At 36.9% G+C, this 14575-nt stretch overlaps 1 protein-coding gene and 2 long non-coding RNA genes across 3 annotated transcripts; 2 read left to right on the top strand and 1 right to left on the bottom strand.

Moving 5' to 3' along the window:
- Positions 1 to 1849: 1849 nt before the first annotated feature.
- On the top strand, positions 1850 to 10071 carry slc6a4b (solute carrier family 6 member 4b). Its single transcript, XM_077561481.1, has 13 exons — positions 1850 to 2069; positions 2644 to 2778; positions 2921 to 3140; positions 3276 to 3414; positions 3489 to 3623; positions 4357 to 4460; positions 6007 to 6134; positions 6207 to 6319; positions 7684 to 7815; positions 7917 to 8016; positions 8128 to 8228; positions 9012 to 9179; positions 9267 to 10071. Exons 1-13 carry the CDS (start codon positions 1868 to 1870, stop codon positions 9345 to 9347), a joined length of 1758 nt encoding a protein of 585 aa, XP_077417607.1. The 5' UTR covers positions 1850 to 1867; the 3' UTR covers positions 9348 to 10071.
- LOC144048964 (uncharacterized) lies at positions 2525 to 6893 on the bottom strand. Its single transcript, XR_013293460.1, has 3 exons — positions 6181 to 6893; positions 6022 to 6081; positions 2525 to 3160 (listed from the first exon to the last, which is right to left on the bottom strand). It is a non-coding gene; the product is annotated as an uncharacterized LOC144048964 (long non-coding RNA).
- A 1500-nt stretch (positions 10072 to 11571) lies between the features above and the next one.
- On the top strand, positions 11572 to 14472 carry LOC144048721 (uncharacterized). The gene is made up of 3 exons (XR_013293409.1): positions 11572 to 11595; positions 13387 to 13576; positions 13693 to 14472. It is a non-coding gene; the product is annotated as an uncharacterized LOC144048721 (long non-coding RNA).
- Positions 14473 to 14575: the final 103 nt, after the last annotated feature.

Genomic DNA, 14575 nt, shown 5'->3' with positions numbered 1-14575 from the left:
GCAGGAATGACTCACACCTGACACTGACATGAGGTAATAGCGCGTTGTTAAATGTCAAAGCAGGGCTTCTGCTCGAGTAAAGATCACACCAGAGCTCTCCCCCAACTCCATCATGCGTTTGGTTTCATTATCAAGCCAACAACTTCAGCATCATCATCGCTTATGTTTCGATGTAGGGCGCCATTTTGGTGAAGTATCGGTGGAAACAGCTCAGTGCTTTATGGGATGTGTAAGTTTGAGAAACAACAATGGCGTGTCATCCCCATGTGTGTTCTCCCGTCGGCAGCGTCTGCGGGCACGGCTGACATGCACATGTCCGCGTGTGATTGGAGTCGACGTGCTCTAACCGGCCACGGAGGCTCCTGTCAGTCCGATGTTCTTCTACTGCTGTGTGCCAATGCAGATTGACAGAATGGTATGCTAGAGAAGGCCAGAGCTTTATGGGCTGTTGTCTTGCTGCTTTTCGGCCCCCAGGAAACGCACACCTCGGCTGAGCAGCCACGGCTTGCACCCTCTTGGCTGATTGTTCTCCATGAAGGCATTCCGGTGTGGAAGAACATGAGCCGACCATATTAAACACCTCTCACAGGATCTAGACTTGAAGTCCACCTCACCCAAAATCAATGATGTCTGAGCTTACAAATGTTCTTCTGGATGATCGGTCAAAAATTCCCAAAGACACACTTTAACATCAATATTATAGATACAAAGGAGCCATATTTTTCAAATTTTCTTTGGAGATGCAATGGCTTAGTCCTTTCGTCCATTTAGTTTATTACAGGCTCTATATCTAACTCGACACACAGAAATTTAGCTTTTTAGGTGACACATTGATGGCACTGTATGTGTCTCTGTGTCGTCTCCATTTACCAGACTAACTTCATTTGATGCACTCTGCACTCACAGGCAAATGGGAATATCCGGTGTGCAAGCTTTTCAATACGCTTGCTGCTAAAAGCGATGGATTTGATTTCTGTCGCACTTAAAGGGAATGAGAGGATCCTCTTCAATTGGCTGGGAATCAAGTCAACTGTGTTCATGCCTTCAATGGCACAAATTACTTTATTTTTATTTTTAAATGTGCCAGGCCGTGTCTGCAAAAATACCAAAACTTAGTCTATTCCACCCCTGCGGTTATTTAGACTGTACCTCTCACTATACTTGCATAGGAGGACATGTCTAAAATGAGAATAGATATAATCATTCTCCCCCAGAAGAGCTGGAGAAATAAAATTTAAAAAAATCATAATATATATATATATATATATATATAGATAGATAGATAGATAGCTACTACACACCTTTGTGTACAGAGCTGGCCTGAGGTACAAGTAAACTTGAGCCCCAAAAAGTATATGGATTACAAAAAAAAAAAATATATATATATATACATTAAAGAAATGAAAGAGGCAGCACCTCAACACTTTATTTAGAAGTAGTCAAGCAGCTGGTGAAATTCTGCTCAGAGTCCAATAAAGACACTTTGTGGAAATATTGTGCATTCAAAGCAGCACTTGTTTTTGGATGTCATTGTAATTAATAGACGGTCATAATATGGTGGCATGGTAGGTGTAAATATTCTGATTCAATGCTCTCATTCTCATAAAACAACTTTAAAACTTAAAATTCAAATGTGACTTTCATCAATCCGAACTTCAGCACAAGGTTATGACAATCTCCTTTTATTGTCATTTTAGTGTCAAAAATCCTCTCTGATGTGTCCCATACCGGAAACCAGGTGTATCTCCAGGCTCCGCCCACAGCTCCCTGTCACCCCCCCCTACCCCCAAACCCCGCCCCTCCCCTCATGGAGCTGCTCCTCTGGGTGACTTTTCGCAGTCCGGTGGCCCAACAGATCTCAGCGGTCATGGCCGGTAGTCTGATCCACCACGGCTCCCCGAACCCCGGATACACGTCCAACATTGCGGGCCCGGTGCCGATCATCACGCAGACGGACTCAAGGGACAAATGGAGCAAAAAGATGGACTTTCTCTTGTCTGTCGTGGGCTTTGCTGTGGACTTGGGAAATGTTTGGAGGTTTCCTTACATATGTTACCAGAACGGTGGCGGTAAGATTTATTTTCTAGTTTATTTATGTTGCGTATTTGCATGTAATTTTAAATCTTTGGAAACAATCTACAAACAGGCTAAAAAAGTGCACACACACGCTGTCCATGGTGCTGAAAAGAGATATAAGAAGAAGCTAAGTACACTTCATCAGCCCAGGAGGTAAAAAAAATAGAATAAAGCAAGTTGTTTAAAATACAATAAATTAAAAAAAAATTTTGAAATTCTAAAATAAATAAATGCTATTCTTAATTGTATGAATATAATTAGGATGTTTAGCAGTTAGGAGCAGTCCAGTTTTATATTTGTGATTATTACGATATAATAGAGTCAAGATTTAATAGTTGTAAATACAATTAATAGTATAATCCACAGGTAACAAAAAGCAGGATAAAAAACCCCCCGAAGACTATCACAATTAAACATTTTAATTTAAATTCAAGCCTCTTCTTAAACATTCTCACTTTGCCAGTCATTGACACATTACAAAACTAAAAATATACAGATTTACCCATAATGCAATACTGTGCATGTTCATTTTGGCTTGTGTGCATGTGCGTGCGTGTGAGAGTGCAGGAGCTTTCCTTATCCCTTATATCTTGATGGCCATCTTTGGTGGGGTGCCGCTCTTTTATATGGAGCTGGCTCTGGGACAGTTCCACAGAACTGGAGCCATATCCATATGGAAACACATCTGTCCTATTTTCAAGGGTAAGCAAAATGCAGGAAAAATATATCATATTTGCTACAGTACACAACTTGTTATCCAATAAAAAAAAGTGTTGCAAGAAATACAAAAAAAAAATGATGATTTTTTGTGTGTGTATTGGGCACCGCTTTCCTTGTGTTTTAGGTATAGGATATGCCATTTGCGTCATCGCTCTGTATGTTTCCTTCTACTACAACACCATCATCGCCTGGGCCCTCTTCTACTTCTACTCGTCCTTCTCCACCATCTTGCCATGGACCAACTGCGACAACGTGTGGAACACCGACAACTGCACCAATTATTTTGGCGTCGACAACGTCACCTGGACCAACTCTTCCCGATCTCCGGCAGAGGAATTTTACACGTAAGTGCATGTAAGTGTGACTAAAAAGAGAAAAAAAAAGCATGTCAGATACATAGATTTGAAAAGTGTCTCGTTTAGAGCTGATCTTTGCGTGTTTAACATGTTCTAATGGGCAGGATGTGTTCAATCCTATAGGAGGAATGTCCTTGAGATCCACAAGTCGTCAGGTCTGGCGAACGTGGGAGGTGTTCGCTGGCAGCTGATGCTCTGCCTTTTTCTCATTTTCACCATAGTTTACTTCAGTCTATGGAAGGGGGTGAAAACATCTGGAAAGGTAACATCATTGTTACTGCTTTTTTTCCTCGCAGAACAGATGAGGATTCCTTTCTGTATCTCCTTTGCATCCAGGTTGTATGGGTGACCGCCACTCTGCCCTACATTGTCCTTTTCATCCTGTTGATCCGTGGTGCAACTTTGCCAGGGGCTTGGAGAGGAGTGGAATTTTACCTAAAACCCAATTGGGAGAAGCTGCTGGAGACCAGTGTGAGTGGTCCAATGTTCTGAAATGTAAACATATCCAAAGTCGTTACGCAATCCTAACCTTTTTCACAGATCGTTTCGGTATAAGGTTTGAATTTACTGCATCACTTCTGTTGACATGGTTTTCGGCACTCCATTATTTAATTAAATGACATTGATGTAGATTATAGAGCATTCTAATTACTATTAATTTAGAACATTGCATATGCCTGTATTGGATATGGAACTTTTTGACAATAAAGCATATGAAAATCGCCTCATTTTACAAAATGAAAATATTTTTTTAAAAATGATTTACCCATCAACCTCAAAATACAATGTAATAATAATAATAGCAATATGATTTTATAGCTACGAAGCTGACAGTAAAAAGGCTGTTATCTCCCTCCCTCCGTCTCAGTGAGGCGGCTTGCTAAAATCTGTGTGCGCTTTGGTTGGAGGCGAATATGGATGAGATGTAATGAGATGCATAAATAAGCTACAGAGCGGCATAATAAGATGCATAATTGGTTTAGATTTTCTGCCCATTAACAAAGGCCTCCCTTTTCTGACTCACAACGCTGCCCTCTTCTTTTTAACACGCTGCTCTTCAGATCTCCAGCTGGGTGGCAACAAGGCAGCCCCAGTATAGGTTCTAATTGGGGAAACAATGATGAGTTATTGGGAAACTCAAGTTGAATATAATAATCTTGTTACAGTTGAATTTACTCATGTTTCCTGTCTACATGTTTTAAAGGTGTGGGTTGATGCTGCTGCTCAGATCTTCTTCTCCCTTGGTCCAGGCTTTGGAGTGCTTCTGGCACTCTCCAGCTATAACCCATTTACTAACAATTGCTATCGGTAAGAAGTGACGCCCACCGTTGAACAATTCACATAAGTGAGTTGTGAGTCGCAAGTCGAGCGCAAGATTGACTCACTGGGTTGAGATTAGCACGATAATGATAATCATTTGTTCAATGATTTAATTTCTACGATTCAGAGAGATGGTTCTACATTGTTGTCTTATTTACATATTTACACCACCTGCGCCACTAGATAGACCTGGTTTCACCAAGTCTAAAATCTCAATGGCGTAGAACTGCATCACACGGAGCTACTTTTGGAGATTGGAGAGCCATTTTTGTTTTCGGATTTGTTACCAGAAATTTACTGCCTTGTAATGAAGTGTGCTTTGTCTATTTTGGATAGACACCATCTTAACGTTGCAAATTTGGTGCATTGGACAGATGATGTGTGCTGCTGATGCAGTTAGTTGGTCAAAAACGCTGGACGCTATTATCAAGTCAAAATTAAGACGCCTTTTTTGACTCAAGATGTGACATCATTAATCCTTATTAAGAATTCACTTGGTACACCGTAAATAATTGACAGTGGAACAGGGTTTTTATAGTTTTGGAATGTTCATTTTAGTTAGTTTTTATTGTGTTTTGAGTTTTGTTTTTTTAAATGTTAGTTTTAATTAGTTTTTTAGGATGGTTCTGTTAGTTTTTATTAGTTTTAGTTATCTTTTTTTTTTTAATAATTTTAGTTAGTTTAAGTATTAGTTTTCGTTTAAAAAAGAGGTGTATTACGTGTGTAATATTAAATAAACACCGTGGTAAAATGGGAAAAGTAATGCATTTCTTACTTAGCGTTGCATTTTGGCTGAGTTAAATAAAAAAAGCAGGCTAGCCGAGCTATTGGAGCAAAATTGTCGCCTAGAAGCGACGTCATCGGAAGGTGCTTTTCTATTGGCTGCTGCTGGATGATGTAAATTCTATGTGACACACTTTCAAAACGTCCTTAATCCGGATAATATTTAAATAAATATGCTTAAAATCACATTTAAAATCAACTCCAAAGGCACATGTATTAAATGAATTACCAAAGACTAAAACAAAGGGCAATGTTTGCTATAATTATAGTTAGTTTTAGTTTTATATACGTAAAATGTAGTTTTAGTTAGTTTTCGTTTTTCTTTTTTTTCTTTAAAAAAAAAAAGCATTTTCATTTTTATTAAATTTTTTTAACAAAAATGTTTTTAGAATTTTAGTAGTTTTAGTTATTTTGTTAGTTTTCACTGTATTTTTTAAAACTGTTTTACTGTAGGCTATATAAATTACAGTTACTGTACTGTAATTTTACAGTACTATACTGAGATTTAACAATAATTAGCTGGCAACCTTTTTGCCATTTATTTACTGTCAATTCTACAGTCAATTCTTTACATCGTTTTTGTGACCGTTTGTCTTTTTTTGGATAAAATACAAATATAGGCTACAATATGTTATCTTTTATTTACTGTCAATTCTACAGTCAAATCTTTACAGTTTATTTATTACTGTTTGTCTCTTTTTGATAAAATACAAATATAGGCTACAATATGTTTTCTTTTATGCTTTTTTAGCGATGCCATTGTTACCAGTTTGGTGAACTGTGTGACCAGTTTCGTGTCAGGTTTCGTCATCTTCACAGTGTTGGGCTACATGGCGGAAAAGAGGAAAGTGAAAGTTGAGGATGTGGCCAGAGATAAAGGTGATGCTAAGATATTAAAAATGATTTATATTTACTGTACATTGACCTCATAATGTGCTGTCATGAACTCAGGACCCAGTTTACTCTTCATCACGTACCCCGAGGCCATCGCCAACATGATGGGCTCCACCTTCTTTGCCATCATATTTTTTGTGATGATGATCACTCTGGGCCTGGACAGTACGGTACGTCTTCACATATTCAGTACAATCAGGTCAAATAACAAAATAATGACTTGGAAATGAATGCTCCCCAATGTTTCGCATAGTCATCTAGTCCAGGGGTCAGCAACCTTGCTGTCAAGAGCCATTTTAGGCCAACTAAATAACAGAAAATCTGTCTAGAGCCACATAACATTTGAAGATTGCGATGAAGGAAACTGTTAGTGTTAGTCTCAAGAGCTAATTAGAGCTGCACCACAACACAAAAATAGGAAGAGAAATTCATTTTTTTCTTTCCTCTTCCCTTGTTTGGATTTTTTGTTGTTGTTATAATTTTTCAGACTTCATTTTTCATACATTGTAGACATTTCTGTCAAATTTCTGATATTTTGGGCAATTTTGTGGACATTTTATGGTAATTTTCAGGATTTTTTCTTTTATTTTTGGACATTTTATTGGTACTTTTAAAATGTTTTCTTTCCTGACTTTTCATTCATTTATTTTTTTTAAGTACAATTTTCAGACTTCTTTTTTTCTTTTGTGGCAATTTTGTGGACATTTTCTGGTAGTTTTCAGGATTTCTTTTTTTATTTTTGGACATACACTCTAATAACAGTTGGGTTAAAAGTAACCTAATTGTGGGTCAAAAATGGACCAATCCACTTTATGGGTCAATTTGACCCAACTTTTTTAGGTTGTTATATACAAAATGACCCAATTTTTTGACCCAAGTAAAAGATCTGACCAATATTTACGAGTAGTTTTACACTAAAAGACCCATTTCTTGACTCAAAGTTGGGTGAAATAGATCCAAGTAGAGGATCGGTCCATTTTTGACCTATAGTTGGGATATTTTGGAACCAAACTGTTCCAAATATATTTTAGAGTTATTTACATTATTATAATTATTTTCTGCCTTTTTTCTTTTGTTTTTGCACATTTTATGGTTACTTTTTGAACATTTTCTTTACTGCCTTTTGACTACATTTTTGGGCAATTTCATGGACATTTTATGGTAACTTTCTGCTTTTCCTCTTCCTCTTTAGGCATTTTTAGGTAATTTTCAAAAGTTTTTTATCTACCTTTCATCTTTCTTGTTCTGATAACTTAAAAATGTGGACTCTGATAAAAAATTAAAATTTAAATTAAAATTAAAATTAAAATTAAAATTAAAAAATTATACTAAAATCTTTTTAGCGATCCACAGGGAGCCACATGTGGCTCCAGCACCACAGGTTTCAGACCCCTGATCTAGTCTTATGGCAAATACAGGTCATTCCACATCTAAGATACTGTAGGCCTATATATTAAAAATATACATGCTGCGATAGATACTGTAGTGCAAATAATGTGACGCCGTGAGGACAATTACTCTCTATTTGTTTCAGTTTGGTGGGCTGGAGGCGATCATCACGGCCGTGTTGGACGAATACCCTGATCAGTTCTCTCAAAGACGTGAACTATTTGTCCTTTGCTTGGTGGTGGTCTGCTTTCTGGGCTCTTTGAGTACTCTTACCAATGTATGTTTATTTTGCTTTCTGACTTTTGACCACTTGGTCATCCTGTCATTTGTCAAGTTGATGAGGAGAAAAAAAAGGACTTATCGCTGTCTGAATGGCAGGGCGGTGCCTATGTGGTGAAGCTGCTGGAGGAGTTTGGGGTCGGATGCTCCATCATTGCTGTGGGATTCCTTGAGGCCATTGCAGTTACCTGGTTCTATGGTACTCACAAGATTGATTGATTGGTTAATAGTTTTTACATGATTGCAACGATTAGAATCAACTGTAAGTTACAGAACCGTCAGCATTTTGTCTTCCATCTCTCGCTTTCAGGTATCAACAGATTCAGCAATGATGTTCAAGCCATGCTGGGCAAAGCCCCAGGACTGTTTTGGAAGGTGTGCTGGGTTGCCATCAGTCCAGCCTTTCTGGCGGTAAGAAGACTCAAAATTTGGAACATTTAAACATGCCTGAAATCTTATACAGGTGTCGGTCAGAAAATTAGAATATCGATGAAAAGTCCATTCATTTTAATCAATTGTTTCAAAAATTGTTGTTACTTTTGTTTTTGTGCCTTTCTGCCATAATCATCCAAATTGAAACAAATAAAGGCTTCAAATATTTCACTTTGTGTGTGGTGAACTAATGTAACGTGCAAGTTTCACTTTTTGAAACAAATTGTTGAAATGAATAGACTTTTCCTCTGTGAAAAACAAATAATACAAATCTCTTCTTTCTTTGTGTCTGTATTATTGTATTTTATAAGAACCACAATGAATTAATGATGAGCAGCACCAGCTGTTAAATTCAATCTATTACCATATTTTTTACAGTAAAAATATTATATTGTGCTATTTTCCTTATTACAATTATTTTGAGGGGCTGAGACAAAAACATTGAATTTGCATTCATTACAATGGGGGAAGATGATTTGAGATTGGTTTGAGTTACGAGCATGTTCACAGAATAAATTGAACTCATATCTCGAGTTTTTTTTTTTTTTTCAAATCTAAAATTATTCGTATTTCTCAGTAAAAATGTTCAGAATGACATACATTATGTTTCTTTCAGCGTTTCTTCAAAATTACATCTGGAATATGAATCATTCGTATACATCAATATACTGTATAGAATTCGGTTAACTTAAACTGTGCCCAGGATAGAAAGAATTCTGTGTTACCAGGTATAGTAATGTCGTTCCTCCCCTCTATTTTCAGTATATAATGGTGAGTTCGCTACTGAAAGCCCCACTACTCACCTTGTTTGACTATCAGTACCCGGACTGGAGCATCACAGTTGGATACTTCATTGGCTTTTCATCCTTAATGTGGATCCCCATCTACATGGTATACAAATTGGTGTGGACACCAGGATCTCTCAAACAGGTGTGTGAATACACAAAATGAATGGAGGGAAAATGTGTGCATTGGGTCGAAATTGTATTCTGAATGGAATCACTTCCCAACTGACAGAGGCTGGCAGTGTGTCTGAGACCGGAAAGGACCTTACCAGACATTCACGCCGACAGCCTAAACATGGCCATCGTCCCATAGAATGATGGAAAAATACCCTTGGTTTATCTGTGACAAAATGACTGTTTACAAAAATAAATACTTGTTTTTGTGCTCACAGGTATGTCTGTAAAGTTTTCACAAGTTGGTGTTTCATAGCATTCTGGTCTCTAAAAGTCTGTAGCGTGTATTTTGTATTTTTCTCACATTGACATACAGTAGAGAAGGAAAATACTGTAAGAGCATGCATGCTGTTTTCTAAATATAATATATGTATAATAATGTTTTGTGTGTGATTTTACATCATTAACACATGGTGTGCTTCTGGCAGTAGTTTGAAGGTACATTGTTTGTGGTGTTTCCTTTTTTTTTTTTTAAACAGTGACCTTGATACTTTACTATATGTAATCATTTGGAATACATTCTATAAACATGATGTGTATGATTCAATACCAGCTGCCAAATGCATTTTTGAATGAAAATGGAAACAAATAAGACAAGCCTGATATCTTCCCCTTGCGTTCGGATCCCCCGACCTCCATGATACTAGAATAGAGTGTGAGACTGTCAACATACCGATACAATTGAGCAGGAGTGTATTCATCCTAAGAGCAATTAGGTGGAGATGTGCAACTCGACTATTTAAAAATCTAAAAATAGATCTTTGATCTGTCTGATTCTTCACTTATCTTCAGTTCTCTTGCCTTAATTCTTCTTAAATATATCTGTGTATGTACAAAATGGATAAAGGTTGCATTGATATCGTGCCTCTCCACAGTGTTTACACGTTCATAATTGAAGACGAATTATTATTTTTTCAATATTAGTCAAATGTGTTTACTTATATACAAGCGCTTTAACCTTTTCTTTTTATCGAGTGAGTAATGTGATGATGATTGGATTACATTGTTTCAGTAAATGTCTGAATTAATTATAGTGTGAAATATACTGTATATCATTTGTTTGGGCTTTTCTTTTCCTGTTATCTAATAGTATGAGTGGAATTCAATTACTACCAAAAAAGACAATAAATTGCAATATAATTTTATGTTTATGAGATGACAAACTTAATTACAATTTACAGTTGGTTGTCATCATTTTAAGGGATAGACTGAGTATCTGCGCCGATATTTGGCATTTTGACGAATATCGTATCGGTTTTATTTATTTATTTTTTTCTCTGATGGCTGATAATAGATCTATCTAAAAATGTGTTGATCTCAGGAAACTATTTATTTAGACTTTCAGTTAACTTTATAAGAGATGCTGCTGACCTGAAGAACTCTCTGCATTTTTGTTTTGTTTTAAAGTAAAACAAAAATACGTGAAAGTTCAGTTCTTTTTAAATTTTGGAAAAATGTATTTAACTATTGTAGAAAACTATAGGGAGCAATGATATTCATATTCATTTAGTTTTTAAGACATAGGCTACTAATGAACCTGGGAGCTCCCTGAAATTTTTGTTTGAATTTTAATACATAGATGACGATTGTCTAAGTTTAAAATAAAAAAAATAAAAACATTTTGCAAATCTGAAAAGTTGTTTAATAAACATATGCTTAAAGACATTCCAACAAAGTTATGAACTTTAATTTGTATATGTAATTTATTCCCTTTTACTGAAATTGAATATCGGCTCAAAATACCGGCTATTAGTCTCCTTGACTAATAATAATTGGGAATTCAGCCCTGGGAAAAAAATATATCGGTCTAGCGCTAATCATTTTAGATCAATTTTAAACAACGTGCAAATTTACAATACACAAAAACATCCTCCGACCTTAAAAACTAACAACAAGCACACTCGTTTTTTTGTCTCCAGTGGCAGACAGGATACGCAGTACTGTGTTTCTACCGAGGACTTAACGCCTAAACAACAAACACACACGCATGCAAATACGTAATACGGTCTAATAAAGGCCTTTTTAGACATCATTTTTTCGTGGTGAAGTAACCATGGCCCATCACTTCAAAGACAACAGGTAGGAACGTACACAAGAGCATAAAGTAGTCTGTAACGTCCACCATTGAGCTCGTAGCTGATGTTGATCAAAGCTTCTTTGTGTCAATGACTATTGAAGTAGAAAGCAGGAAACACATAAGAGAGATGTTTCTTAATAGGCTGCTGCTCCCCTACCGACCTAAAAATTTGCAGCTTGACACTAAGTTGAAGAGAAATGTAACAAATCGGCAATAAATCAAATGGATTTGGTGACAAAGAAAAAAATGGAAGGTATTGCCAAAATATTGTTCAATTCAAGGGACGATGCAAAGACACCATTTTCACAAGGTACGGAAATCGGGAGATACTATGGTAATAAATATGTGTAGTGTGATTATTTTGTATACTGTATGTAGTGTGCTGTAATGTACCATGAACACAAACTCAAAGAATATGTACTGTAAATCGTGTGCTTATAACCGTTATATATACCGTATATACCATAATTATAAATCCATGGTTACTTTTTGAACGTTTACTGTAAATTGTATAATTTTTGAACGTTTTCTTTACTGCAAATTATATAAAATAAATAAATAAATAATTATTGGGATTATAGGGTAGTAGATTGTAGTACATTATAGTATAGTAAAGCTCTCACTCAAAAGCAAATGTCATTTATGTAAGCACTGTGATAGCATGTTTGCATCCACAGAAGTACAGCAAATGAGAAAAAAAATCATTAAAAAACATTACAGCACCCAGAATCAAATGAAATAATTAAAAAACCTCAGAATCTTCAATCCTATATAATAATTACCTACATGTATTGCATCAAAGGTATCAGTGTGACTGTTGATTCCCATTTCTTTGCGAATCTATGCTGCAAATTAGGAGCAGTGTGTGTTAAGAAATGGTGCACACAAACATGTTCTGAAGGTAAAGGCCGTATACATCATTCATGCAAAGTAATTGTGTAAAGATATAACCTCAAGGAGCTTGACCTTTACATCAATCCTTGATTGCTCTTTGACATTTCAGAGATGAGAAACGTGATGGAAGCCTCACACTTGCATGATGGTTTCCAGTAAGATGTGAGATTTAATATCTTCCAAGAAATGTGAACATGCTAGCTGCATGATGAACCAACGTTGATTCTATGTTTTTAACAAACAGCCTTGACTACAATTGCGCATTTGTATATGGATCTGCGGCAACTTTTCTTTGATTCATCGCAATGACTTGTTGATCATCATCCTTCAAAAGTAACTAATGATCGGATTTTGTGGTTGATTATATCTTAAAACTGCATAGCAACAATTCATCCCCCAGTCTACTGATCAAAGTCAGCAAAGGTCCAATTATCAAATGTCTCTAACAGGTTATCCTGCACAACTCCTGTAGGTTGGGGTGTGTTAAGAGTGATTTTTTTCAGTCAAGTCAAGTTTATTTATAAAGCCATTAATTACACAAGAGTCCCAAAGGGCTTCACATGCCCGCAGTTGACAAAGAGGTTTTCCTTACTAATCTTTTTGGAAAACAGTCAAGGCTGACGATCGTACATTTTAAACCTGTTCATATTTACGATTGCAAGTCATTGTGCTTGCGAATGTCACATGACAAAATTCAGAAAAAAATATGAGCTGTGATTCCTGAGCTCTGAGCAACTGATGTAATTTTCAGTTGACAGCAAGTGTCAAAATGGCCCCCGTCCCTGAGATAAATAAAAAGGGGTGGCTTTTGCTGTTTAATTTATATTCCACAAACACAATATTAACCACAATGCCGTGTTTGGGGACGTATACAACATAATACAGTATTGTAAAGAAAATTTTAAATCACATGCCCACCTTGATGCAGATGTTTGGGAGGAACTTTGACTACCAATTGTCATAGACTATCTTCACATGTTGGCTGTTTTGTTGCATTCATATAGCAAAATGTCCTCTAAAAATGTAAATCGTCACAGCTGCAACCTGCAAATCATAAAAATATCGTGTACTACTGTATCTTTATGTAGGCATAATTAATACTCATCTCATTATAGTTCCACCATTTTAATCTTCCAATCCAGTGAGTTTATTTGAATTCAGTCAAAAAAAATTCGACGGTTTTAGGACCCTGATGATGACCCCATAGCGGAAGCGCTCTCTCTCAGTCATCTTCCTCATCATCAACATCATTCTCATCACCATCGTTTCTTCTACTGCTGTGATGCTAGCTGCCACCCAGGCTTTATTTATGTCACTAATGGTATTGGTGGGTGGCCAAGACGAAGAGTCTACAATAGCCGAGAGACCTTACGTGGTTTTACAGAAGCAAAATTTGGGTAAGAAGTAAGATCCAAGTGTTCCCTAGGTTTGACCACGCCTCTTCTTGTTTCGCCCCTTTTGCTGCCTAGTCGTAGCGACAATCAGAAAACCTTATTTTCTTAATTGTGTGTAGTCACGCTGGGGAGCGTCCTCGGTGTCCTGCTGCTGATGATGATCATCATGGCCGTGTGCGTCTACAAGCCTCTACCCAGGCGCTGAGCGTGTCATCACTCCAGTCACGGAGACAAAAAGACTCCCAATCAAACACAACCTAAGGAGCCACTCAACGGTCATCAAATCCACCCGCCAGATAGAGTTGGGCCTCACAATGGCTGGAGTGGCTCTTCCACTTGCTTATTTATCAGGGGCACCTTGATCCCTACCTCATGCAATTTACAGTTTCCAAATTATGCATGTAGACATGAAGTGCAATCCATTCTTGAGTTGAGTTTATCTGTTATTTATTTTGAGTGAAGACTATATGATAGAAGTATAGTGTACCTTATTGATCTCACAATGTAAATAAATGTTTTGTTTGGGTGTTTACAATGCTACACGAGTCAAGTATTGCTCATAGAATGTATAAAATTGAATGATAGCCAATACAATAGTATGCGATGCAGCTCTATACTGTACAACTCTAAACACAAAGTTTTGAAGGGGGAGTTTGTAAAAATTAATTATTTTTGTTTAGAACAGTCATTATGACTTGATAGTAGTACACTCCATTCTGTGGTGCCTGTTCCTCACCACATACAAAATGGGTTTGTTGACGGCACACTACACGCTGCTAGGCAGTGTGAAAAGGGATTTAGTGTTATAGTAACACACCATTGTAAGGCTATAATGGGGTAGTCAGCGCAAAGCTTGTTTGTTCCCGCGAGTGTGTGACAAAGATGGTTTCTGAAACTGAGCAACTGTGATGTCATTTATTTATTTTGTCGATAGCAAGGGGCAAAATGGCCGCCCCTAGATGGATAAAAATGGGTGGATTTTGCTGCTTAAATTCACAAATG

Source organism: Vanacampus margaritifer, chromosome 3 (assembly GCF_051991255.1).
Source record: "Vanacampus margaritifer isolate UIUO_Vmar chromosome 3, RoL_Vmar_1.0, whole genome shotgun sequence".
In the NCBI taxonomy this organism is placed as follows: domain Eukaryota; kingdom Metazoa; phylum Chordata; class Actinopteri; order Syngnathiformes; family Syngnathidae; genus Vanacampus; species Vanacampus margaritifer.
This window is presented reverse-complemented; position numbering and strand designations above follow the sequence as displayed.